Here is a 27,558-nt window from a genome sequence, read left to right as displayed (position 1 = left end):
CTCTCTCTCTCTCTCTCTCTCTCTCTCTCTCTCTCTCTCTCTATCCTGCAGCTGACTACCCCGATTAGTTCCAATTTTATTAAACAGCAAGTTTTTAATTGCAGTTACAGAGTCTACTCTGAAGACAATTAACATAGCTCTGGATTATTCAAGTATCAATGCACACGGATATCCTAACATTCACAACCCTGGCTCAATGAGATTCACTGCAAAATCTTTTAATTAAAAGATTTATTTACTATCTTCTTATAATCCTTGCTATAACTTACACCAAAAGTATTTCTTGCTCTCTCCCTCCACAAGTAGTGGAAGATCTTACCCATCCTCCAGTCCAGTTCGGAAGGTCCCTGAGTACATTCTTCCATCAGCCCACTTTAGGATCCCTCTGGAAAATAAACAAAGTTGTACTTCTTATACAAAGATGCATACCAGATAATCAGTTCACTCAGCACTTCACAAACAGGCTTCTGTGAATAAGCCCACTTACCAATTCATTTTGTTTTCAACTGTTACGTTCAAATGCTTTTACCTGCCATGGGGTTTTCCTGAGAGCCATCTCCCATCATAAACAGCATCTTTAAATCTTGGGTCCTTATAGAAGACGTATTTGGCACTGCGAGAAATAGGAGGTTCCTGTCTTGGAACATTCCCTCCAGCTCCATATAGAATTATATCAGAAGTCCCTTTAAGGGCCTGATCCACTGCTTGACTTATTGCCCTCAGCCACTTAGTCTGAAACAGAGTTTTAATCACAGAATTTAGCTAGCATCTGTTTTTGCATAGAAGCTCTCTCCTTTACAGCAACTACAGCTATCTCCTTTGCGCTCTGCAGTACAGTACTGCAACTTCTCCCTGTTTGCTTTTATAGTAGGAGAGAAAAATGTTTGTGTCACTGAAGCCATGAAAAACTTGCAGATACGCCTACCTTTTCCTGTGGTGTTGAAGAAAGCAGAACAAACTGTTCTTCTGGTGTTGTAATCTTCAATCCATTCCTACAAGGAAGGCAAGAGAGTCATTGTAATCTAGTGAAATTTCATCCAAAGAAAGAGCAATGTTTCATAGAGCATGAATATTGTATCGCCGTTGCCCTAACTCATTAGAATTCACTTTAACACTAGGTCATGAGTAAAAAAGCAGCAGAAAAGACTACTGGCTAATCTCTTGATTCTATCTTGTTGTTCTTAATTTCTAAACAACTTTTTTTTTTTTTTAAAAAAAAAAAACAGAAATAAAAGAAAATCATCTGAAAGAAAAGGGGCTAAAAATGATTACACCTCATTCTGCTCCTAGCTTACAGTAACTGTTTACAAAGCCCTAATCCTCCCACCCAAGACATCTGATTATTTCAGCCTCACAACACAATAAATACTCATACTCACACATTACCAGCTTCTTCTGAAAGAGCTTCTACCCACAGTGTGGACAAGGCAAAAATATGGTGTGTTGAAAACTGAAGGAAAGGAAAAGAGAAACTTCACTGAATACTAACTGATTCATTACCCCTGCCCATGATTTTCCTGAACATAATTTCTTCCTCTACAGACTAAGGAAAATGGTATTACTGGCTCCTTATGCACACTTTCCTCTCTCAAAAAAAGAGAGCAGAAACCATGCCAACCACAAGGCAACACCAAACATACACTGAAAGAAAACACTAGTAGATCATTTCAAATTCCTTAGTAAACATGAAAAAGTACCACTCCGTGTTAAGAAATATTGTAGTGAATAGTGCAAAAACTTACTTTCGCTGTATGAAAAATGAGTCACATTGTTTGAAAGAAAGCTTTGTTCCTGGATGCAAGCAGGCTTACCTGAGCGTGCACCAGAGCATCATTAAAGAGGATAAACCAGTTCACAGAGAATCTTCCAGCATGCTGTAGGGACAACCCCCTATTGCTGCTTTCACAGATTAAACGACGGTCTGGCTTCCGCAAAGAATCCTACAGGTAGAGATTAGTAATAGTCACAGAAGTTTACTTCTCACTGATTATGACTTAAGATCAGTGCTATTTATTTTTCATAGTGTACTTTCATAGGCCAAAATTCTCTAAAATTACATTACGTCAGCAACACAAGCCAAAAAAATGCAATCTGCAACTGAGAGTAGCATAGATAACAGACAATATAAAGTTCACAGCCAGACATACCAGCTACTAACAGGCTGACAATTGTCATCATACCGTCATTTTCCCAGGAAATGTCTTCCAGAAGCTAAGTGTGTACTCTGCTTCTTTCCTTTTTCTGCCAAGATGGACAGCAAGGCTCTCATAACAAGAGCTAGAATCTTGTAGCTTCTGATATTCTGGAGATGCCTAGGGCACAAAGCAAGACAGACCTGACAGAGTTTCTGAGGGCCTGTACCAATAACAATAACCAAGCTGCAAGACAGTATCCCATTTTATTAAATTAGCACCAAGTGTATGACAGCTGGTCTAGTTAATAAAATCAACAATGGAAGCTAGGTAATTTTCCTGGTCACGTGTTCTCTTGGTGTGACAGGAGTTTAGACCAGAGAAGTTCCATCAACAGTAAAGGCAGAATGATTAACATACATAATTACATGGCTCACTTTCTTGCAGCTTAACGAGATTAGCAGAAAAAATGATAACAACTTCAGGAGTAACACTTCTCATAAGCACACTGGGACGGACATGCACGTAATTTTTACTGCTGGGTAGTCACCTGCTCTTTCAATAGCATGCAGCTGCAGACATTTGCTATGTATAAAGACGTATATCTAATATTACACATTATTTTCAGTAGTGCTAAAGCCAAGGATCGCTATTCTAAAAATGCCAGATGGAAGTGAAAAACAATACGCGGACATCAAAATAATGCAAGAAAAATTTTCAATTAGGCACTCAAGCACTAGAAAGTTCTGGCAGAGTAACAACATTTTACTTACGTGATCTACGCAAGTGTGGCTTATGAATTTGCAAGTAAATATACACGATCTTTCTCTGTAGCAAAGCTGAATCCAAGGTAGCTTCACTGAGGGCTAAGCTACTTCTAATTACCCAGCATCTGCTTCTCACTGCTATTTCCAAGCAATAAGTTTCGTGTGATATTTTTTGAGATATAGATAATAAAGACAGCTTACCACTTCAAAGCACGTGGCAAGCTTTAGCAAGGTTCTGGCATAATCATGAAGTCGTCCAAACGGCATGAAAAACAGAGCATTCAGAACATCCACTAGCTGCAGGTTTTCCTCATTGTACTCAGACAATTTCTGTAACAGCTCCTGACTTTTACTCAAGAAGTCTCTAAATGATAGGACCATTGGGGAACAGGGAGGAAACAAGAATGACAGTAAGACATCAGTGATACTTTGCATCAGTGAGCACTGTACTAGCACAGAATGCACCTTTTTGGATTTCCATAAAACAAAAATAACAAAGGCAAACACGTGCTACTTATTAATCCATTCCCAATTTAACTTAAGCAAGTACTGTAATAAAATCATGTAGCTCTCTACCAACTGCAACACAGGAGTTCAGTTCTGCTCGCACAAGTTCAGTCATTATGCTGGCTGAAGAAAGCTGACTTAGTTGCCCCACTTGAAGAGTAATTAATTGCCTTTTTCCCCTTTGACACGTGGCGAGTAAAAGAGAAAATAGGTGGAACGTTTTAGCTTTGTCATGGTTATTGTTAAAGTAGTGAGTTTCTAGCAGTGTTGACTCATATAAGGAGGCCTGAATGAATCTTAACTTTGCTCCAGTACACTTTCCTAAATATAACCAAATAATCTCTTCCCCACCCCTGTTACTCAAGAAAGCTGAACAGTTTTTCCCCTAACTAGAAAAATTACATCCTACCTCAAAGAAAGGCAGGAAATCTGTTCAATCCTCAGTCTGACTTCCAAGAGGGAGAACTAATCTAGTTCAGAGAAGAAGAGGGAAATGATTCTGAAGACAACGCATTAGCACACAAGACCAGGATTTCTTCGTAAAAGTGAAAACAAATCTGCTTTTCCCTCTCCTTCACAGTACCTGTGCCATCACATGTGCACACATGACATATCTGCATTAATACACATCCAGCTGGGAAGCGTTTAAACCATGAAGTTCAAGAACCAGGTGAGGCTGAGAAAGTAAGCCCCAGGGACAAAGAACCAGATCAGAGAATTGCACATCAGGCTCCCTAGAACTATACATGATTAAATTGATGCACGAAATGGCATCTTATGTATCTTCTCTAGGTCTGCTAATGATATTAAGAACTCTCTTGCTCAATAAGCATTAAGAAGAGTCTTCTTTAGAGACAAGATTGTATTTTTAACTATAAATTTAATTATTTAACTTAGTTGTAAATTTAAACTAAGTCAACCACTTAAATGGGTGGCTTGCATTTCTGAAGTGCTTCAAGATCCTCACAGGGAGTTCTCTCCATAGGAAAGTGTCAAATAATAATGGCAAGTACATGTATACTCTTATACACATCTATATACTATAGATGTATATAACTAAACTTCCCAATGAAGTCAGCTAGCTTAAAAGAAAGTTAAGACTAACTGTTAAGGCTAACTGTTCACCTTCTGGAATATCCTGGAACATCCAGAAAAGACACACTGATGCCATTAACCATTCACTGAGACAGAATTCACTGCAAAAACAAAATCGTTATCAGCAAAGATATTCTTGACTTCCCTTTACAGGTAAGGGCCAAAACTTCCATGATATCTGCTCTCTGAAGTCTCAGAACCCTTAAAAATTGCTGTTCACCTTATGAGACCCTGGCTGCAGTAGGAGGAGCTTTGATACCAAACAGTGCCAACCAGTGTGAAGAATCTGGTACACAATTTCAGCATCCAGAACTTGTCACTGCTAATAATATATAAGCTTATACTTGAACTTGGATTTCTTGCAAGTCACCCTAAGAATCCTGCCCACTGTGGAAAGATTCTCAGTGTCTCTCTGCAGTGGGATTTTGTATTCAGTCATTGGCACTACTCCACAGGTGTAGAAAATTCCCTGTGTTAGATACCCCAATATTTTAAAGAACTTCCAGTACCATTGCTTATGCTACATTCAAAGTGTATCATAGTCAGCTGTAACAAAATAGATAAGACACTTTAGGAAGGAATGAAAACTGGCAATTTTTCTGACAACATTTGGAAAAAAAAAAAAAACTCCTTCATTACAACGATTTCCTCACAACAGTAGAGCGAGAGCTGTACAGCATCACTACTTCAATTCATAGGCAAAAATACTGTTTCACTGAGAAAGCTGTAATTCTAAGATCTAAAAGCACAGTTTCTTTCTTCAAGCCTAAAAGCATCTATACAAGAAGTAAAGCAAGTCTGATGCAGAAAGTGTGCTGTTTCTCCATCCTTCTAGAGAGCTTCCACAAACTTAAAAGAATATAAACATAAAAGAATTCAAACTAAACTGAATTCACAATATCTACTCTCACTAACTCTTAAAGAAACGTTCACCGTTCTGTATAATCTAGGGAGCAATAACTGAAAGCATAAAATACTGACAAACACTGAATAGATAATGAAAACTTAATATCACTCCTAAGCTTTCGGAAATTACTTGAAATCCACTTATGCTTCTTTCAAAGAATTTGCCATCACTTATGATCTTTTTCCTCCTCTCTCCACACCTAGATGTAATAGCAATTGAGCTAATTAAGCAGCATTTTAACATGAATTATTATCATAGTTGAAAGGGAGAAACCTTTTTCTTCATCTAATGGAAGATGAATTATTGTACTCAAGTATGCTGAGGCAATGCCACTACATGCTCATTACTATACACACACATGCACACAAATACTTCTTTAGAACACTCTACAAGCTGACCAAAAACTCCACATCATGGTAAAAGTTTGCTTACATTGCAGGCTTTGCGAGAAGCATAAATCCTCCCATTACAAGGAAATTTGTTATTGAAGTACAGTACCTAAAATGGTCAAAGAAAAGAAACCTTTAGTTTCAAACTAGGAACAACCCTGGAAATGGCATCTGTTGTAGTTTCCACCAGCATACCAGTGAGATCCTCATTACCTGTTACACAAGTGATCAAAAGCCTAAGGGCTTGAGAAAATATCAAACACTGAAATACTCAGTGTTACCAGAACACTGAGTACTCACTTTCCACATGAAGGACAGAATATGCATTACTGTTACACACTGTTGCTGCCAGAGGAACTATTTTACAACAGAAACTTGAAGTATTTGTTTCCCCAAGTTTGAACATGTACAGAATAGGTCACCTGTTTCAACAGTTTAATAACACTAGCTTCTAATAGTATTAAAGATAGAAATCTCTCTTTTTCCTGTACTCATCATTTTACCCTTCATTTCTTCCCTAGTAAAAAAAAAAAAAAATTTAAAACTGACCATTTGGATACAATTTGGGTAACCTGCTCTGGATTGTCCTGCTTGAACACAGGGCTGGACCAGAGAGCCTCCAGAGGTTCTTCCCTTCCCTTGTAACAGAGATACCATTCACAACAAAAGCAGGTCTCAGTTTAACCCAATTAACTGATAGTCTTTCATGTGGCTTGATGGATCCTTGGAAGATGGTAAAGGCACTACACTGAGAAGCATGCATAGGTTTGACACCATACACAGATTAATATTTGAAGAACTAAGAAAATAAAGGGGAAGAGCAGAAGCCATGCAAATAATCAAGAACAGACTTTAAGCACAGCAGTTAGTGACAGGATAAAAAGAAGAAATTCTAGTAATAATGGGAACCATTTCCAGGCATCCAAGTTAAAATAAAAACTGCAGTCAGTATGGATGAAATGGAGAAAATTGTTGATCACTCATCTGATAAACAGAGATGAAAAGTTTGTTTCAGGGTGACATGGCTTAATTTTGTCACTGACCCAGCAGGAAAGACAAGAAGTATTTAATAAAATGTGCAAGCGCACATTCAGAATGCTACTGCAAAACAAGTGAAGCTTTTGAGTTTACAATCACAAAGTTCTGTTCCTTTAGGGATTTTCAGATATCTAGTAAGACAGATACATTCAGATAAGATACTTTTAGACCCTTTCCTCTTAAGCCAGTATTTTTCACAAAGCCTGTAGATACTAATTTGAGATTTCTGAAACAAATTTGGATGAAGTTATCCAACAACTGCAAAGCTTACTGAGAGGAAAGACAGCAAACAATCGCATAGACATCCTCTCCCAGAATAATTAAGATAATAATAATAAAGATAATTCAGACCACAGTTTGAGCGCTAACACAACTGTGTCTTCTAGGCATAAGGTCTGCTATGAGCAGATACCAGACAAAAGAACTGTTCTTCTGGGAAACAACTTTTAGTTAATGACTTTTCAAAAGACCACAGTAACCACAGTAAATTCCAAAGGTATTTTTACTTAGTGGCCAAGTAACGGCAACTCTATTGCTTTATATTAGGATATCTTTAACTAACAAATATGTCATGCTTTACTGTTATACATGCAGCAGTCAATTCAGTGTTTGTACAGAATTTTACATTCCTAATGCTTTCCCAACACCAAAATTGTCCAGTGTGCACACTAGCAAAGTTTGAAATACAAAGCTTACTACAAAATAAACTAGCCTGTGAAAAACTGCACACATTTTAAATTGCAAGAATGTAACTTGAATTATAGTTTCTTACATAACTTCCTTTATGATCTATTTTCTCCTGATACAGGGCTTGCTGTGGTCAGTGGATTAAGCCTGAAGACACTCAAGATGAGACAGACACTTACTCAGTGTAACTATCCAAAAAGAGACTGGAATGCTTCAGAATGGCCAAACTCCTGGCTTCTTTAACTCCATGAAGGAAGCTACTTAAGGAAGCCCCATGTTGACCAATGAGATAGCATAGCTTGCTGAACCTGCTTGCCATTTCTTGCAACAACTGGATCGTATTTGCACTGCCCAAATTATCTGTAATAAATCAGAAAGAAGTTTAGCTTACGTTATAAAAGTAGATCACCCATTAATAAGAGAATTAATCCCAGTACACTGTATGGACGTTATATCAGCTCATTTCACTTCCCAGCAACATCATCCACATTCAGGAATTCAATGACTTTACATTACATAATGGTTCAAACAATTATTTCAGATGAAACAGTTAAGAAAGCACAAATACCAGTAACATTGCGCAGGTATCAAACTGCAGCTGTGTTTCAGTAGTTGAATGAAACAAGGGAGACAAAAACAATCTTGGCTTAACTTAAAAATACATAATGACCTAAGTCTCACATAATGGACTTTACTATAGAACACAGACTAAATAATATTAAAGAAAATATTTAAAAAATTTTACCTAAACCTAGAAGAGGTCTAAGAACCTGAGATTTGATCTCACTCAGTCTGAAATAAAACCTTCTCTCAGTAGAAGCCAACTCATGCAAACTGGCAATATACCCCATTATGTTTTTGTCTACCAGGACCAAACAGTTGTCTCCACCAGCTATCACATTGCTTATATATCCTATCTGAAAGACAAAACAACAACAAAAAGGAAAAACAGCTTACATTTGAAAATAAAAATTAGGATGATACAGAATAAAGGCTATCATCGTTAGTGCCAAGGGTTACCGCAGATAGTTAAAACTTAAAGTCAAGCAGTCTATCCAATGGCTTAATACAAAATTAATAGTGTAGGGGAAACATTTATAGTCAATGTTGTTCGTTATACTACTGCTAAAAAAAGTTTTTAAAGACAACAATCATTGCCTGTTTAAGAAACAGTTACCTTCAGTTTAGCCACTTTTAGAACACGCCTATGTAAACAATGTTGATATCAATATAATACCACATCAGCTCTTTTTTCCTGATAATTAGGAGCTGAGGATAACAAGAGCTTAATGTAATTGTGCTCTGAACTACAGTGCATTCTCAATCTGAAGGAGGTCAATTTATTGCTAAGAGGAATATTACAGCATTAACAAACTGGACTAATACTGATACCTGCACTAATACTACTTGCAACTTACAGTTTTTGGAAAAAAATTCCCTCAAGTCAGTATGTGCCACTAATCTAAATGCACTGAGGTTCCTCACCAGTTCCAGTTCATATGCAATACTATATCATAACTCAGTGTTTGAACTCCACTTCCCTGTTGTTTTTTTTTTGTTAAAAAGAGGATTCCTTGGAAACACACATGTACATATACTGGGTTTGTTCATATGTATAAATCCATCCCACCTCAAAACCTCTCTCCTGTTGTTTTTCTACTAGATCTAGGGACGTAGGATTGAGGCTCAGATTAACTGAAACAAAAGAGCAGCCTTCTTCTTCGCAGAGCATCTCCTTTTTGCTATCTTAAACTCAAATTAGCCCAAATGATACAAAGACACAGAATCAGAGTACACATTCCCTCACCTCAAGCCAACCTCTTGGTAGTTACAGTAAGATTCAATTTCAATCAGTATGACTTGTGCTAACTTAGGGGAAACATCACTCACCTTACTACAGGATAGTAACAAAACTGGACTCTCACTACAATTACTTTCACTCAAGCTATCTGTTGTTGTCTCTTGACCACAATAATATAATCCAGGTTGGAAGTCTTCCTCATCTGCTAAGAAGAGAGAATAATCTGATCCTGCTGCTGTACTCCAAACACCATTACCACACACCTGAAATTCATGAGAAGAGGAAGAATTTGAAGTCATCTCCAACTGGAAGGAGAGTATGCACAGCTTCTAGACAAGAATGCAAGTAATACACCTGATAACAAGCTAATGTATTACAGGAATGGTAATTTTTTTAATATCAGCGTTTTATAACAAGTGTATTTTCTGTCCTTCACTGAAAATCATCTCTTCTCACTCTTCTTTCTAGTGGATATTTCTTTTAGCCTTTAAAAATAAAATTGGTTTATAATTTAAGTGACATCAGGCAGGTTTAATGAAAATTACGGCACCAGTTTTCCCTGTCCATTTAGCTGTGAAACCCACAAATATGGGGGAAAGCTAACATGTTGTACCTTAATTTGCATACAGCCTAAGCAGAAAAATTCTGCAGCTAGTTTTCTGGTGCTTGCCTGTCGTAGGGGAAAACAGGCAAGGATCTGGTCTGACTCAAAAAATCATTAACCTATTCACTCAAAATAATGAAAAACTCAAACTGAAAACCCTATTAAAAGGAGTAAGATTTAACTAACAGCTCTATAAATACACAAGAAAAAAATATGGTCATGATCTAGCAAAACTGGAAAAAGCTAGAAGCATTTGTTTAGCTATTCTATACAGATAGGAAAGTTTCAGTACTTCCACATCTGTATCAGAAGAACCAACTGTTAGGCAGGTTTGCTAAGGAGACAAAACAGTCATGTCTCTCAGTATTAGAACTTTGAAGCAGTCAAAAACAGTGCAAGTATATATATGAGTATATAAGTGTATATATATATAAAATATGATTTCTTGAACACCTTTTTCACAAGCTCATTTAAAAATAGCAGTCACTGTATAAACCAAAGAAAGCAAAGACTCTGCTACTATATAGCATACAGATCCATAAATAAGGTCAGTTTTCAGAAATTGCTTTGTATTCACTTTTGTAGGAATAGGCCTAACCTCAAAGAAGAAAAATGCAGAAAACAAAATACCTTTGCAAGTCGAGGGACTGTTGTTGGGGAGTTCGTATGACCAAGCTGACCAAAGATGTTACTACCCCATGAATACACCTGTAAGAAACAGCTCAATATCAGTATTTAACAACCAATATACACAGATGAAATCTGAATTGTAGTAGCACAATGCATTGAGTGTGCAAATACAAGCCAAAGGCATACAAAGAACGTACTAAGAAGCTCTTCACTAATTTTTTGCATCTTTCTGAATGTGAGAAGACAGTTTGAGAATAGAAACAGAAATGCAACAGGTCACTACAGTCTTCAAACATAATACTGATGGCCCATAGAGAACTTCAATACAATCAGAATTTCATGAGGCACACTGCTTCCAAGTCCCCTCCCACAAACAGAAACTCGAGCTTACAAGAAACAGAAACCTAGAAAACATTCAACGTGACAGTAACGTGATAGATGAGCAATAAATGATACAGTAACATGTACCTGGGATTTGGCAGTGAGTGCTAAGGAATGATGACCGCCAGCAGAGATGTGAATCACTTCTTTACCATCTAAACTTTTCACACACAGTGGCTGAAGCCTGTCAATTTCCAGAACCCATAAAGAAGAGTTTAAAATAAAAAAGGTCTTTCTTCCCTTTACCCCACTCCCACAGAACATCAGAAAAATCAAACATAGCAAACATATATTAAGTCTTTTGACAATAATCCATAATCCAATAATAAACTTAATCAAAAAGGCCACAAGGTGCAAAAGTAGACACAAGTGTCGCCCTAGCGTGGGCAACATGGTCAAAATATCACCAGAACTCCTAGCAATTGCAAGGGAGAAATTCTGACTAACTGATCAGTAACAACACAGCATGAGACACGTTTTGTGGAAGAATTTAGGTCAGAACACCTCAAAGAACACGAACAATGCAAGGCAGATGATCAAAATTAAATTGGATACTTATGATTTTCAAGTGATTGACTGAATAAAGAAACATTTATCAAAAATCTTACCTTGGTAGAACATCACCATGTCCTAGCTGTCCATCCTTCCCCCTTCCCCAGCTCCATACCTCTGTTCTTAGAGATGGTAAAAGAGCATCTGCCTCACCACTGTAGGTTGGAGTGAGAGCTACAGTCCTCATTTTTGCCCGTCCTACCTTCCGTAAGAGCCTAGGAGAAACTGAAAACATGCCAAGAGAAAAAAAATAGGTCATCATTTTAAATTCATCACTTACACAGGCATGTTACTCAGCATTATGCAAAATCAAGGCTTTTGCAAGAAGTTTTAATTAAGATTAAGAGCAAAGGCTGATGTGCAAGAAGATAAGTTACCGACAAGAAGCAGCCATGGATGGGCTAAAGGCAGATGGATGCCAAGTAATTTTTACCAGCTAGCAAAGTTAACAGCATGTGAGAACAGCGCAGTTACACTGCAGATGTGCCAAAACAAACTATGTACAATAACTAAACTTTTAAGGAAAATATACACTTGCAGCAAACAGAAATATTCCAATTTCTGAAATTTCTGTACAGACACCAGACTGATACAGAACCAAGCTACATAACCACATATACAGAGTAATTAATATTATGGAAGCCTATGGTGGAGAAACATCACCAGCTTTGAATCTTGGTGGTGAGAGCTGGAATGCCCCAAAAACCATTGATCAAAACCACCTCAGCACAGCAGGGATCAGAGGCCACAGATATTTCATCTGCTATACAATGTGTATAGACAGTCACTTTGCAAGAAGATGGCTAGACTAACACAGTAGGCCCATTTGAAGAGTAACTTTATGGTCAAGAAATGTGTCATTTTCAGTTTTTTGTGGGTTTTTTTTTTTTGTTTGTTTGTTTGTTTTTGTTTTTTGTTTTTGTTTTTTTTACCTTGTGATAACAGGCCAGGCAGGGAAAGTCTTCTACTTCCTCCTTCTGATTCCTCCTCTCTAATATCTACTAAACTGGAACTCTTCTTCCCCTGCATTGATTCCAGTTTGACCTGCTCTTCTCGACTGTCTTTCAGAGCTTCAGGCCCTGTGGAACCACTGCCAGGCTGAGGGCTTGGTTCATTTGAAGGTGTGCCATAGAAGTTCATTACTTTCTTCAGAGACAACGCTCCAGCCTCATATGTAGCAGCTACTCTCACACCGACTGCTGATGCACAAGAGGCCACCAGGCTGTTTAAGGCAGATGCACTTGTACCTGGAGGACCAGGGATACAAGCACCAATTTGTTCTCCTTGAGAAGGCTAAAATAAAATAAAAACAACAACAGAAGTCAAAGTGTTACAAAGACAGCACGTAACAGTGGGCTGATCCACTAATCAAACTAAGAGCTATACTGAACAAGACATTATAAGAAATGGTTTTTTTTAATAGTCTGTCATAAACTGCTACTGGTCCCTGGAATCACAGGTTACAATTGAGCACACTTCTATAGATATCACCAAAAATACCTCCAAGTGTCTTCTGGACTTGACACATTGTAGCTCATTCATAAGGGGCTGAAGGCTATTTCTGTGGGTATGATTTTTTTTTTTTTTAAATACAAAAAAATGGATCTTTACAAACATATATTTTAGGCTCATTACCAACTTTGTCAGCAAACAGAGTGCATCACTGAGCAGTGTACTAAAAGAAATGTAAGGTCTCCTTTTCATACACTAAAAGGTAAACAATAATTCACTGACTTCTTTTCCAAGGTTTGCCTTAAGACCACTCTATTCTATCTATTCTCCCACGCTGCTACTGCAGCCATAAAGCACTTATCTAAGTCATCAAGTTACACTAGTGATAAACTGACTAAAGGCAGTTATTAGTATCAGCACATCATTGCCTGCAGCAACAATAATTTTACCTATCAAATAAGAGCCGATACACAAGATAGTAAAGTGAAAACAGGACAGCAAGTCCTATTTTGTCACCCAATATTTGGTGGAAAACATTATAACTTATTTTTATCCCATCAGAAAGGAAAGAATCTTTGATATTTTTGTGAAAAAGTAGCCTAAAGGGCTGGGATTGCCTCACTTATTTGCACATTATAATTTGGGAGACCAGGTTTGTCGTCACTTATGTTTTTCCAAAACTAAGATGAAACATTACATGAGCATCCATGAGTAACTTGAAGAGCAGAGATAAAGATGCTCAGTTATGTTAAGATTCAGTGGATCAATCCCATATTTGTCTAATTCCTGGAACTGTGTGAGAAAAACTATTTTAGAACCATTCCTGGAGCAAGAAATCAAGACAGAGCATGAAATTACTTATTTCAGTTATTTCCTAATGGCAGGAGTGCTTGCAAGATTATGAGGAACTCACAAGTGTGAGACTGCATTTGTACCAGCAAGGACAGTTGTGTCTAGGTAATGTTAATTAATCTCTCTCAATAGGAAAACAGAACATGTTGAAATACCAAATTACAGGACAGCCTTTTGTTCTTAATACTACTTATGTTTGTTTTAGCAAGCAGTGACAACAACACATCCCAGATAATTGTAAAATGAATTTAAGAAATGTATATACTCACTTCTGAAACAATGGAAGAAATTTTCCTATTTCTGCTTTAACTTTCACAAATGGGACCAGAGTAGCAGTTTACCTTACAGAAGTTACCTTTATCACACATCACCTAGTACTCAGGTAGGTACTGCCAAGACTGTACCGTCAAGTTTTGCATTAGATTTTAGTCTAGGAGCTTTTGGGTTATATATACTTTATTCCCCTTTGATATACAACATTTTTTTTCCAAACAATAGAAATGGTGATATTTTGTCAGGGAGCTGGGAAACAGTCACACCAAACAACAACCTGTTCCTTTTTAAGAAGTTTTTAATTAACTGCTCTGCTATAGCATCAAAATAGTACTGTTGAACTATTTTCTGCATTGCTCAAAACAGAGCAGTATTTATGAATTCATATCCCTGTTTATCCATTTGTGCCACTGTGTACTGATTAATATTGGAAGCCTTTCATTCAATGTTTTAACATCAAGAAATTAAACAGATTTGTGAAGAATCTATTCCATGCAAAATAAAGGAAGCTTTACCTTGAAGGTAAATTTGACAATTTCCGCACAAGTGTGAAACCCACACAACACAGAAGGACTAGAGAGGAGAAAGGCAAACAAGCTTACTTGCTTTTGATACTGTGGAGCATGAGGAGTTAAGACTATAGCACTGTCACTGCTACTTGCATCAAAGGGTTACAACTCAACAAGGATAGGGGACAAAAACTCTTACACTTCAAAATTGAGAGTAATTGAGTGATGAAACACTTCGAAACTATAGGAATACCACAGCTCCATTAAACTGAGTATCTCATTTGTGATGAGTAACATCAAGCACAACATATGTAACAGGAATTGCAGCACATCAGAGCAATCTACTGGCTACCAACCTGCTCAGATCCTGTGCAGATACTTTTCTCCAGGCTCTCATTTAACGTGTGATCAGATAAACTGATTAAGTACTCTTTCACTTCTTTTTTGTCAGCACACAGAATATTTCCAGGGCTAGAAATTCCACTGTCTTCTTGTCCATTGTTGCTGGAAAGTAAACTTGCTCTATCAGACTCTAAAGCAACGAGCGCATGCTCTTCCACAAGAGGTTTCTTACAGTCTTCACTCTCACTGCCTGTTACACTTTTTCCTTCCAGGTTTTCCAACGAAGAACAGAAGGCATGGTTTTCTGGTTGTTTATCAGCCAATGCTACACCCAGTGGGCAACAGTGACTATCAGAAATGATTACATGATCTTCCTTGTCTGTCATGGTAATGAGGAGTTGACTGCAATGATTGCACCTCTCTGGAATAGGCTTCATCTCCTGCACAGGGAGACATTGTACCAGAGCCAGGCTGTGGTAGGCTCCACAAGCAATCTGGAGCACAACACGTCCTGCCAGGTGCTCTACCTTCTGTGGCTTTGTCACTGGGAAAGTTGTTGTTATAAGGCCCAGCTGGCAGCCACTCCCCCAAGCCCATATCTCTCTGCTTAGCGATAGTGCCAGCGTGTGTTCTTCTCCACATGCTAGCTGCAAAATCCTTACTGATAGCAGAGGACTGGTTTCAGAATCAGAAATACTGATAGGCTGTGGTTCTGGCACATATGGTTGATTAGCAACTGCACACTGTCCAGAAGAATTGTTCCCCCACATGTACACCACACCACCTTCTGTCACAGCTCCATTATGGAAGCTGCCAGCTGCCACTGTAATAACATGCTGCCCAAGCAAGGTATTTTCTAAAATGGGACTATTAGCACAGAACTCCTCTGGTCCTGATCTCCAGGGCAGTTTTCCAAAACTGTAGACCTCACCACCTATTAAAAAAAAAAGAACAAAAATTTTATTCACAATTCTAATGAAGTTAAATCAATACAGCAGTTTGAGAAAACATTATGATAAATACCATCTTCTAGCTTAATCCCATCTCAACAAAACTGTGGTTACTAATATAGGAAGACTGCTGTTTGCCCTCCACTATTGCAGGGTTCTATGCCTCTTTTGATGGGAAAACAAGGCTGCTATAAATCCAGAGAACTTCTCACTGTAATGTCTTTTCTGAATGAAATACACCGCATAAATATCATTTTGAGTTAGGACAGTTTAGACTACGTTACCATTTTCAAATGGGAAATCCAGAGCCATCACAAAAAGAATAGGAAAGAAAACACTGAACTCTGCTCCAGCATAGTTTTAAGGTATTCATAACTAAAAAGGAAATACTGGCAACATTAAAAAACAGTTTGAAAGTTGCACGTGAGACTTGCAGATGCAATCAATGAAACATTCTAAAAGAAAGGCTGGCGATAATTAAAGTTTGTTACTGATGCAAATCTTAAATACTAACATAGTTATTACCTTCTGTTAGAAGTAAGCCGTGATTTGTACCAAGGGCTGCCTGCAGTACGGTCTTTCCACAGAGGCCTGGAAGCCTTTCTGGAGTTATAGAGCAGGAACCAGCCCTCCAGGTATAGACCAGGCCTCTCTCTTTGGCTCCTTCTGCCTCTTCTGAGCTACAAAAAGATTGAAGGAAGTGCAGAATTGGCTTGAAATCTTCTGCGGTACTGCAATATCACAAAAGCTTGCTTTTCATGTATGTAGGAAAAACTTAGAGGTTACTACATTAGTTTTAAATTCAGGGCATCAACAGAACTCACGATTTGGTAATCTTAAATTAAATGCTCTTTAAATTAAAAACAAAAATCTTTTACTTGAGTTTATTAGTTTTTCATTTTTCCTTTACTACCCTCAAAGCAATTGTTACCAGCAACCCTTAAAGACACATTTATTTGCAAATAATACAACTAATTACATCTTGTACTTGTTGCTCACAGCAAGAAGATAAAATCCATGCACAATTTTGCCACTGTGGATGTGCTGGGGGAGACTGCTGCATCAGTTCTTCCAAGCAACTCTGTTCCTGTCTGCAGTGAGATTTACATGAACTCTTCCCATCTTAGAAAACAGAAAGAATACTTCTAGATTGCTAAGTTTTATTCATATTTTATACTATTTAATTTGGGGAAATTTGGATGTAGAAGAAAAAAAAAAAACATTCTGATCTTTCAATTCTTAGCAACTTTCTCAGGTTTAAATGAACCAGTCATTCATATCAACTGGACCAAGGAAAAGAAACAACCCTGAAACATCATGGGAGTATCTGTGCTCACAGACACAGCTGAAGCTATCCAAAGGTTCTGTAACACTCGCACTCTGGTTTGAATGCTCAGCCAGCAACATTTCCCATTCAGCAAAAGAAATTCTTTTGGACTTTGACAGCAGGCATACTTTTAGTAAATTGTGAAGTCACTTGGTATTCTTAAAAAAAGTTTTTTCAAACATCAGTAGAGACTTTCAAATTAAGAGTTTTCTTCAGATTTCCAAATTGATATACAATAGATACTTCTCCACCCTGCAGGAAAAGTAGGCTTAGCTCTTTCTTTGGCTACTGTCAAGTCATTTACTGCCTACATAAAACAGTTTTCTCAGCTTTGCATGAACCTGAAGTTAAATACAAAAAGGTAATGAAAGAGCTTTGGTGGAATAGCAATGTTTGTTTAAAATAAAGACATTAAATAACACACGTATTCAATTACTGAAGCAAACTCAGAAAAAGTTAGTCTGAGAAGCCACACTGTGGACAACTTTTAACAGCCAAGAAGCACATTCAAAAGCTACAAGCTTTATTCACGAAGACCATTGATTTTTTTATTTTTTTTAAACTAAGTTTTGCTCATTGTGGTGCATCAGCCAAACAACACCTTTGTACAGTCTGCCTTTGCAACATTTAAGCTGAGAGGAACTTACACAAGACTGAATTATGCCTCTCTCAGCTCCAGTACCTATCCTCAATCTCTTCTTCCATGTAAAGAAAAAAAAAGAACTTCATGATGACAAACAAGAACTATTCTATGATTCAGATACGTAATGCAATCCAAATGACAAACATAATATTAAAATGCAGAGTCCATCCTGCATTTTAGATGCAGAGAACCTGAGTTTAGAATACAAGTACATTTAAAAAGAACCAAGTAACGTACAGGCCAGAAAAAGGAGGTTAGGGATTTGATGATCCCCAGAGCTCCCTTCCAACCCTCACAATTCTGTGACTGTGAGATTCTGTAAAAAATCCAACACCACATTTAGGGTACCTGGCTAGAAACAAGAACATGGATTTAACTGAGACGGACAAAGCACATGTTAGTGTTGTGTTCTTGGATAACAGAGCTTTTGTCAGCATACTGTGCATTCAATTTAGTTTACAGCCTTATACTCCAGATATTATTTGATTACCTTCAGATCACTGTGTGGGTACTTATATACCAGAATTTATTACAAGATACTAATTTTCCATCTCAAGCAGCAGGGATGATTTTACCATTCACCAGACAATGTTACTTTTAAGTTCCCATGTCCACAAGGTTCAATAAATAAAGAAGAATTTGCTGTTTTAATAAGTTGACTGTTCCAGACATAACTGAAACTTGAAGCTATGTTACTCCTCCCTCCTCCACCTTAGGTTACACACAGAGTATGCTGACATTACTCAGTAGTTTCACAGAGCAATCATTGGCTGGCACATTTCTGGGAGCCTCTAGCTGCTCACTCATTCTCACCTTCTTTCCTGTGAGGCCATCTGTCAGTGGCAGCACTCCATCACCACCAAATCATGTCTCTTTCAAAAGGAACAGTCTCTCCACAAACTGTGAAACAAAACAAATATGTATATATACAGCTATTTAACTGCAAATAACATGAAACCAAGATAATAATCCCAGAACCCCAAGAAACAAGAAGGAAAGTGTTAGATCCCACATGTAGAAATCAATAATCACTTCCACGGCACAAGGATGGTTTGGTTCACTCACACAGAGCCAGCAGACAAAGCTAAGCAGTCAGACTTGTCCTACCTACTCTTCTCACAGTAGGCCCATTGTAAGGGCAAACTGATCAAAATCTAGTTCAAAGGCAGAAAAACCCTCTCTAATTCTCGGTACACACTCAAAAAAACATTGAAGCAGTGTAATTGATTTGTTTTCAGTTTAAGAATCCTAAACTGAAACCAAATGTATAAGGCAAAGATATTTATAGGAACAGATAACAGTTAGGAATTCACATTATCAAATCACATTACCGTATGTAACAGTACAGTTCTATTAAAGCTTGTGCAGGAATGCAGAAAACCAATGGAAGAATTCACAACATTTCTTCACAGAATCTGGTAGCAGAGTAGCTATAAGATAAACCCACATGAACCAACGAGGAAAAAGCAGCTGCTCTATTTAATGCTTTTATCCTTTTCCGTTTTGAATTTTGGAAATCCACGCTCACACCTTTCCATCTTCCCAAAGATACCTTTGTGTTACTTGTCTTGTAAGAAAAGTGATACTACAGAGAATACCTGTTTCTTACAGTCTGTTGGGTAGAGAGAGATCTGTATTTTCCTCAGTGCACTACCTGGCTAGATGAAGTACTCAAAATTACATTAAGGAACATGTGATCACATTGACTGAAATAAGTTTCAGATAAATTCTTTCGGCCATTTTGTCTCAGCATGGCTGCTGTCTCATATCTGCTGTAACAAAAACAGAAAAATATTCTAACACAGTGGCCTTTTAAAGACAGTTCATCTCCAAGAAAAAAAATCTAGAATATTTGAACCCCTCATACAGAAAAAGACAAGTCTTGATCACAAGAGATAATATATACAAAGCTGTAAACTGCACACAGAAAAGTTTCAATTCACAATTAGAAATAATGTTCATCATGGTGACAAATAGCTGAAATAACACACAAATTCCAGTACTCTCCAGCACTAGGGTGCTCTGAATAATGAGGTACCATGCAGACCTTTGTAACACCAGATGCAGGACACCAAAAGAACAGATAGGAATCACAGAAATATAAAACAAAATATAAAATTAAAAAATCAAATTAACATAACAAAATAGTGCTGTAATGAGCCATACACACTTTGCACTTAAGAAACATCAAGTCAGATCAGACTTTCTAGGATCAGAAACAGTTGCATTCATCATCAGAAAGATACTGCTTTCAAGACATTTCTTCCTCTTCTTTCTCCACAACAACAAATAACTAAAACAAACCCACTACTGTCAATTTTTACACTAACAGAGGAAGTCTGAAGATAAAGAAACTGCCATACAACACTTCAGTAATGCAGGTGCTGATGAAACATCAAAAGAAATGAATCATTCCTAGAACTTCTGATTTTGTGATGCATTCTTGCTTAGAATAAGTCCATTTAAATACAGTTCTTAGAATTTCTTTATCGAAGATGTTGGCACTTCTTTGTGAAGGACTGCAGCTAAATATATAACTTCCTTGGGGACTATATGAAGCTTCGATAGAGTTGTCAGAGTATCAACAGTTGTATCACACAATAAATATTTAAGACCAGAGAAATTAACTCTTAATATACTTGGCTTCTATCATTGAGGAATTTATTTTTAATGGCTCAAAAATGTATATGTCTCATGAAGTTTGACTGCACAAAAATTTACTATTTTACTTCTAGTAACAAGTTCTCATTTTAAAGTTGTTTTCTCACAATCAGAATACGCCATTTTCTATTGAGCCTATCACCTAATTTCATTTGTATATAACAATGTTGTAGCTTTACCATTGCATTATTTCACCTGAACTGTTGTAAGTAGCAAAGTTTAATAATCACAGAAGTGAAAAAAACAGATACCACATATCACTTTCACGGTATGAAGGATTGGCAAGTTATCAGCACCTGCGCTGCTCTGCCCACATGCTTACTTTCTACTTTTTCTTTTCAACACTGCAAGAGAAGAACTGCAAACACTGCCAAACGGATCCAAATTATGAAATGGATTTTTGTTACAAACAGATGGTTACTACTGTGACAGTGATGTCATGGCTCCCACTAGCAGAGCAGATTGCTAACTCCAATTCTCCAGAAATCAAACACTGCCACACTGCAACAACTGCTACTGCAAGGAATGACCTCGCGTAAACATTCATCTGATTACTACAGGACTACAGCTCTCACTGGACATTGAGTACTGAGTATCACAGACATAAAAGTAATCTCATATTCAAGGCTGAACAGAAACAAGGCTAACAGAACCTGTACACCTCTGACTTGCAAAAATAATGGAACTCCCATCAGCCTTGAAAACGTATCACCGTCTGGTAGTTTATTTACCTGCTACAGTTGACAGATAATAACAAATCCTCCTATAACATCCCCCTATGTTGGCTTACTGCTACAGAACTGTAGAGCTGGTAAGCATGTAACTAAGAGGTTGCACAAAGTTATCCACACAGCTGCTGAAAACGTTATTTCCAAGCTTCCTAGTTCCTACCATTAGCCAAAAGAACTGGGATGAAAATTATCCGTTACACAGCCAATTAATAATTTAAGATCTACCGAACAGACAAGAAGCTCGAAGATTTGTGAGCATCCCTCAGCCCCCTCTTCTGAAACCACACCTTCCTCATTCAGCACACATGCAGATGCTTTCCCTCCCGAGCCAGACAGCTGCCGAGCACGGCTCCTTCGATGAAGGCAGCGTACCGTGACAGCGGCTACGAGGCCCCCACCCCGGAGAACACCGGCCCCTCTACAACTACTCGGGTTGCGCCACACCGCCAGTAACCGCCCGCACAGCCGGGCCGGGCTGCCTCTGAGGGACGCCGAAAGGTGAAAGCGCGCTCAGCCCTAAGAAACCGAGTCACGCAAACCGAAAGTGAAAAGAGATTAAGAGTGACTTCAGGTGACCTCCTCACGGCGAAAGGGAAAACTCCTCAGGAACCCCTAGGAACGCACCGCTCCCCGCTCCGCAGAGCCCCGCGAGCCGCCACCCCGTCAGTGCGGCCCGGCGGAGGCCCACAGCAGGCTCACCTACGCAGCGCGGCCCCTTGCCGCCTCCCGCGCTACGGCCCGGGCGACGCACGGAGCTCTCGCGGGGCCCCTCGGCAGCGCGATTCCGCCTGGCGCCGCGCTCCAGCCCCTCTCCTGCAGAGGCCCGGCCGCGTCCCCGCGCCTCCCCCGAACTTCCCGCACCCGTTACCCGTCCCGCCGCCTCGGTAGCTGCCGGAGGGCGGCGGCCCCTCGGCCCCCCACGGGAGAGACCGTCGGCGTGAAAGCGCGAGCGAGCGGCAGCTGCGCGCGGACGCCTCAGGTGAGCAAAACGCACCGCGCGCCGCCTCGCGCCTCACCGGGCCGCGCGCTCGATCCTGCCGCGCGCCCGCCCACGCCGCCGGGGCACGGATCAGCTGGGGGACGCGGGGCGGGGCCTGCGCCGCGCAGCGGGCGGGATGGAGGAGCCCGGGGGCGGGCTCGGGCGGCCGCATCGACGGGTCCCCGCCTGAGACAAAACGCCGCCGTGCGCGGCCGCGCTTAAACGTTCCGCCCTCCGTGCCGGGCCGTGGTGTTAGCGCGGGTCAGGAGGGTCGCGCCGCTGCAAAACCGCGCGCGTTGTTTGTGTTTAAATATATTCTCAAAGCCCGTTCGTACGAACGTGATCATAACGCCCAGAAATGCCTTCCTGCGTGGGAAGCCTTGCAGCGACGGGCAGCCAACGCTTGCACAGCTGCTGTGTGCGCTGCTCACTCACGCCGCTCGGGCAGCTCAGCTTAAAGCTAACGGCATACAAAACTGTAGTTGTACAGACATGAGTAAAGTCACAGCCAGTTCCTGCGCGATACATTACAATTACCTAATCTGTTAATTACCTCATCTATCACACTGAGAGTTACTTAAGCAAAAGAGCTTCATATGAGTAGGTTTGGATTTATCGTCTATCTTCCATCTTTCTTTTTTGTGAAAATATATTGGATATTTTTAGAGGACATGTACCCAGTGAGCTTAAGCCAACAGAGCTACTGCAAGCATGAGTTTGGATCATCGCATATTGCACTTTAAAAGAAAAACTGCAGAAGTCATAAGAACGCTCGAGGCAGAGGTCTCACGCAAGTCATAAGACCAGCTAGAGGGGGGAGTAAATGGGAAAAGAGGGAGCGCTAGCAGGACTCAGGACAGCAGGGGAGACATGCTGTGTGTGAGTGCTGTCAGGGCACGGTGCTGCAGTTGCTGCTCTGAGGGAAGGGGCTCCCAGCACAGCAGAGGCCTTCAGCACGTGGAAGCAGCGCCTACAGAAGAGGTATTTAATATCACCATGCAATGATTCTGCACTGTGAGAGACTGCGCCTGGGCTCTTCCCCTTGTTGTAAGGAAGCGCGGGTGTTCACATTAGCTTCTAACTAGACAGCATCAAACATTGCAGCTTCAGGCTTGTGAAACCGCTGAGAGAGTGCTTCATGCCTTAGATAGCAAATAAGTTCCTTTGATGTGATGATCTGGGAAGAGATGGCACTCCAGTAAGCTCTGTGACACTGAGAGATTATAAAACAGGGAGCTAATGATCTATCTATCTATCAGTGTTCTGAAGGAGGCATCATGCCTTAGATTACAAGTCCCGTTGTGTTTGAATTCAATGATGATGCAGGCATCTGTCCCATGTAGCTGCCCATGAGGAGACTGCAGGCTGCCTGCCCTTCGTTACTACTGGTGTTATGGTTTATGGCACTGTTACGAAGTGTGGGCCAAATTACCAGGCTGTGCAAAGCATACAGTGGTGAGAAAGGCTTAATGTGGCAGGGGGGAGGAGAAGAAGAATGGCATAAATTTAAACTTCTTTAAATTTTACTCCTGCATTTGTTTTTTATTCCCTGCCCTAACAGATTGCTATCTGGAAAGGAAAAAATCAACGGTAAGATAAAATATCACGTATTTAGAATGATTCGGATTGAAGTTTCTTCAGTAGTTGCAGCAGTTTTATCTCTGTGTGCTGTCAGAGCTAACGTTTACCAAGACAGAAACATACAGACAGTTTTTCCCCTTCTGCATGTCTCGGAAATCATCACTGTAAAGCATGAATGATGGGGAGGGAGCTGAAAATGAAGTGCTTAAAGCCAGTGCAGTCAAAGAGAAAGGAAAGAACCACTGCAGTTAAATGGTTGTTCACCAGTGATATGGTTTGCCTTCTGTTCTTGTGCCAGCTGAGAGATGTAACCAGAGCAGCCCTTCCTGTGCTCTCAGAGCAGCCACAGCATTTCCACACTCTCCAGAGTCGAAGGTGCAGAATGTTGAGGCCTTGGACTTACACTGATCCCTTCCAAGAACAAGATGTTGTGGAGAGTTTTAAATGGGTGAGTGTGCAGCATCCACAATGACAGACAGAAGATACTTCATCTTATGATTATTTCAACTGTGAATCCATATTTAACTGTTGAATGACATGCTGGTAGCTTGTAGTTCTTCATGGCAACCTAACATGTATATCATTTTTTTTCATGAAGCAGAGGCAAGGCATCCCATTTGGAGCTGCCACATCCTATGTACATCTGGAGAAGCTGTGTGAAGGGTCCTCTGCAACTGTTTACAGGGGGATCAGCAGGTGAGCATGGACCAAGTGCATTCCCAATGCCTATCAGTTACAGAAATCAGAAGAATAAGCTTGAAGCTGGGCAATTTGGAGTACTTGTAGGAAGATAAAGACTAATCAAATGTCTGGGTTTGCTTTTATGTGGAATATTTGCAAAGACCCATCCAATTTTTTCAGAGAACTCCTCCACTTTAGCAATGGACTCTCTGCCTGTGCATTTTGCTGCATGGCAGCATGCCAGGGAGATCAGAAATGGAGCAAGGGTTTTCCTGGGAATGAGGAATTCCTGAATGACAGCAAAATTGAGGCTGAGAGCACACTGCCATCACATGGGGGCAGGAAAGCTGTGAGAGGGAAGAATGGGAGCACTAAGGCACACTAGCAATACCTGCTCTGTCTGGATGGGCTGGTTCCATTCCACTTCTCAAGAAGACAAGAGATTTGTAACTCGTTTCTAAGTTTGGCCTGGAAGGGAGAGTGAGTCCTAAATACTTTCGCTTGGGTGAGTGTGAAGCATCTCAGAAGTTTGTTAATGTTGTCATCATGGCAAGCACCAAGGTGCTCTGTGTGACCTTCCGCTCTGAACTGACAGGATCAATGGTCAGTTGGTGGCACTGAAAGTTATCAGCCTGGAGACAGAGGAGGGAGTGCCCTTTACAGCCATTCGAGAAGGTAAGGACCTTCTTGAACCTTGTCAAACACTGGTATAGAGTGAGGGACATAATTCTTGAAGAGTACTTGTTTTAATCTGAAAAAAACTCCGTGTGACAGCTTCCTAATTCCTTTCTTGCTGACTGAGTGTACAAGGCTGTGCTTCTCACAAAACTCTCAGTGTCCTGATCCCCTCATGAAGGAGATCTTTGTGTTATAGGGGCTAAGCATATGATAGAAGGAGGGGGAACCTGCTGGCCTGTGTATTCCCTCATGTGACAGGCAGATACAGCCAAGCCTGCGATAAGGAAAGGGCTGGCTGCAGCCACAGCTTGTCTGTTCCAGCAGTATAGGACCCCTTCACACCTCCTACCTGCAATCCAGGTTGCTTTCTCACTGCTATTTCTAAATTCCTCTGGCAGTAGCAGATCAGAGTGACTTGAATCTGCCAGGTGGGGCTACTGGATGTGGGACAGGTTGCCTGTCAAGATGTATCAGATACAAGTTCCAAAGCTGAGGGAGATATGACAGGAGATAAGTAGCTTCTTTTGCAGCTGTCAGCTTCTGGATACATGTTTTGGGATACATGTTTTGTCCCAGTTACATGGAGAATCAGAGGAAGAACAACTTGGGCTGCAGTTGCAGACTCTGGGCTCTAAGCAATGGAACAAACATAGTATATGTAATAAAGGAGCTTAATACAAGGCATATCAAAGAGGGGCTAGGTTTTCAATCTCTGTGTTTTTGGAAGAGATTTAAGATTTTATTTAGTGGGCATCATCTTTTTTGAAGTATGATGCCTGGGTGATGCTATACCCTTTATGGCTGTGTAATAAGAGAGAAGCCTTCCCTCACTGTCCATATTTTGAACACTAAAAATAAAAATATAAATGACATCAATAATAACATGCGTCAAATCTGCTCTCCAGAGCAGTCCTTGGATGCTCCAGCACTGACTGTGTTGGGATCAAACTTCATTAATGATGTACTGCTCTAAGCAGAGCTGGACTCACCTGGCTTCTGTTCTGTCAACACACTTCACCTCCCTGGCATCAATCCTGCTGTGTGCCATGCCCACCTCCGCACTAGGGCTTGAGTGGATGTAATTCCATGGAAGTCATGCAGCTTCACCACAGTGAATTCTTGAACAGATCCAGTGGTCAAAGGACAGAGAACCTGGCATGCAGGGAATTCCTGGTGGGACAGAGGAAGTCAGTCAGTTGTGTGCACTGCTTGACCCTCATTCCCAAATTTCATGCTTTAAAAGAGAAGAACAGCCTTTGTACCGTTAGCCACATGGGCAGCAGGCAGCTTCTCCTGTGTTTGCTCTGTCTCTCAGCTCACTCCTCCTGTCAGAGTTGCATGCTGACAGAAATGCTCATTGCACATCCACAAGGTATCCACAGGCCACAGCTCAGAGTTAACCATTTCAAAAAATGTCTTTTTGATGTCTCAGTGTTCAATACTGGAACAGGCTCAGATTCCTTATGCTCAGCTTTAAACATCTAAATATACACATGCAAATTGTTTTTAGTGCACAGATGCACAGGCTCTGGGCTTGCCTGGAAGAAGTCTGACCTGTGCTCCTTTCACTCAAAATTCAGCCAAGGTTGCCCTAATCTAGAGGCCTCTATGAAGCCTGGAGTGAGCTAGGTTAAATCCAGACACAGCTATACTGCTATTGTTTTGACAAATGCAAAGCCACACAGCCACCTCCACAAGCTAGGTCTGCTAGGAACTAGCAGAGCACAGCAGTTTTTACATTGGGCAGTTGTGAACTGGAAGTCTGCATGGTGTTAGCACAAACACAGCTGATAAGTGGAGGATCACACATCCCAGCTTGAAGAGAAATACTTCGAGTAAATCCAGTGCTTAACAACATTCACCTTTTCAGCATGGCGAGAAATTCTATCGGTCACCTTCACAGAGCATGGGGCAAAGTATCTGCTGCTTTCTCAAGTTCCTTGAGAAAAAAATGCTTTTGTTTAAGTGCTTGATTTTGGTTGAATGCATTTATGCATCCCTACAGACACAAGTTCACAAACTGCCTGCTTGATTAAGCTTCTATTTTCATCTGTGCAACTATCCCAAGAGGACCATAATCCAGTTTCTTCCTTTCACAGAAGTATGTAACCTTTGCACCAGACTGTTGTCTTGTGTCAGTGAGAGCTACACATGTAAGAGGCCACATGTATTTTGTTTTCTACTTTTTACATAGTTCAAAACTAGGGTGGACTTTGTTGCTCATGAGATGGAGTGTCAGAGGCCGGATGTGCCAGCATTCACAGCAGCCCAAGCACAGAGGGACTCTCACATCATACAACTCCCTTTGAAGCTCAGAAAAAAACGGAGATGTCAGTGGACTCGCTCCAGGCTTATACCAGTGTAATTAAGATAAGAAAGTTAACAAACTCTTTAGCTGGTTTCTGAGTG

General features: G+C 40.1%; 2 protein-coding genes across 6 annotated transcripts in view; one reads left to right on the top strand and one right to left on the bottom strand.

Moving 5' to 3' along the window:
• The window catches only part of ALS2 (alsin Rho guanine nucleotide exchange factor ALS2), a 75,288-nt gene that overhangs the window by 15,496 nt on the left and 32,234 nt on the right, over positions 1-27,558 (bottom strand). For 3 of the 5 annotated variants that reach the window (XM_042874279.1, XM_042874283.1, XM_042874281.1), the window contains 19 exons: positions 26,139-26,319; positions 18,652-18,738; positions 16,394-16,548; positions 14,933-15,852; positions 12,423-12,783; positions 11,547-11,715; positions 11,026-11,122; positions 10,558-10,635; positions 9,413-9,586; positions 8,268-8,439; positions 7,702-7,882; positions 5,841-5,906; positions 3,101-3,263; positions 2,181-2,312; positions 1,812-1,940; positions 1,380-1,450; positions 926-992; positions 530-732; positions 320-385 (listed from right to left, as the gene is read on the bottom strand). In XM_042874279.1, coding sequence (XP_042730213.1) covers positions 320-385; positions 530-732; positions 926-992; positions 1,380-1,450; positions 1,812-1,940; positions 2,181-2,312; positions 3,101-3,263; positions 5,841-5,906; positions 7,702-7,882; positions 8,268-8,439; positions 9,413-9,586; positions 10,558-10,635; positions 11,026-11,122; positions 11,547-11,715; positions 12,423-12,783; positions 14,933-15,852; positions 16,394-16,548; positions 18,652-18,671 — 3,224 coding nt within the window. In that variant the 5' untranslated portion in view covers positions 18,672-18,738; positions 26,139-26,319. Of the gene's footprint in view, positions 1-319; positions 386-529; positions 733-925; positions 993-1,379; positions 1,451-1,811; positions 1,941-2,180; positions 2,313-3,100; positions 3,264-5,840; positions 5,907-7,701; positions 7,883-8,267; positions 8,440-9,412; positions 9,587-10,557; positions 10,636-11,025; positions 11,123-11,546; positions 11,716-12,422; positions 12,784-14,932; positions 15,853-16,393; positions 16,549-18,651; positions 18,739-19,436; positions 19,611-22,246; positions 22,308-26,138; positions 26,320-27,558 lie in introns of those variants that run through there. The other 2 variants (XM_042874282.1, XM_042874280.1) reach the window with 2 other exon arrangements.
• CDK15 (cyclin dependent kinase 15) overlaps positions 23,080-27,558 on the top strand; it is a 33,988-nt gene continuing 29,509 nt past the window's right edge. Inside the window, exons 1-4 of the mRNA XM_042874286.1 lie at positions 23,080-23,190; positions 24,089-24,238; positions 24,389-24,486; positions 25,067-25,146. Of these exons, the coding sequence (XP_042730220.1) occupies positions 23,080-23,190; positions 24,089-24,238; positions 24,389-24,486; positions 25,067-25,146 (439 nt within the window). The remainder of the gene's footprint in view (positions 23,191-24,088; positions 24,239-24,388; positions 24,487-25,066; positions 25,147-27,558) is intronic.

Source organism: Lagopus leucura, unplaced genomic scaffold, assembly GCF_019238085.1.
Source record: "Lagopus leucura isolate 7727_CA_CO unplaced genomic scaffold, USGS_WTPT01 Super-Scaffold_100012, whole genome shotgun sequence".
In the NCBI taxonomy this organism is placed as follows: domain Eukaryota; kingdom Metazoa; phylum Chordata; class Aves; order Galliformes; family Phasianidae; genus Lagopus; species Lagopus leucura.
The sequence above is the reverse complement of the archived record's forward strand: the minus strand, read 5'-3'. Positions and strand labels throughout refer to the sequence as shown.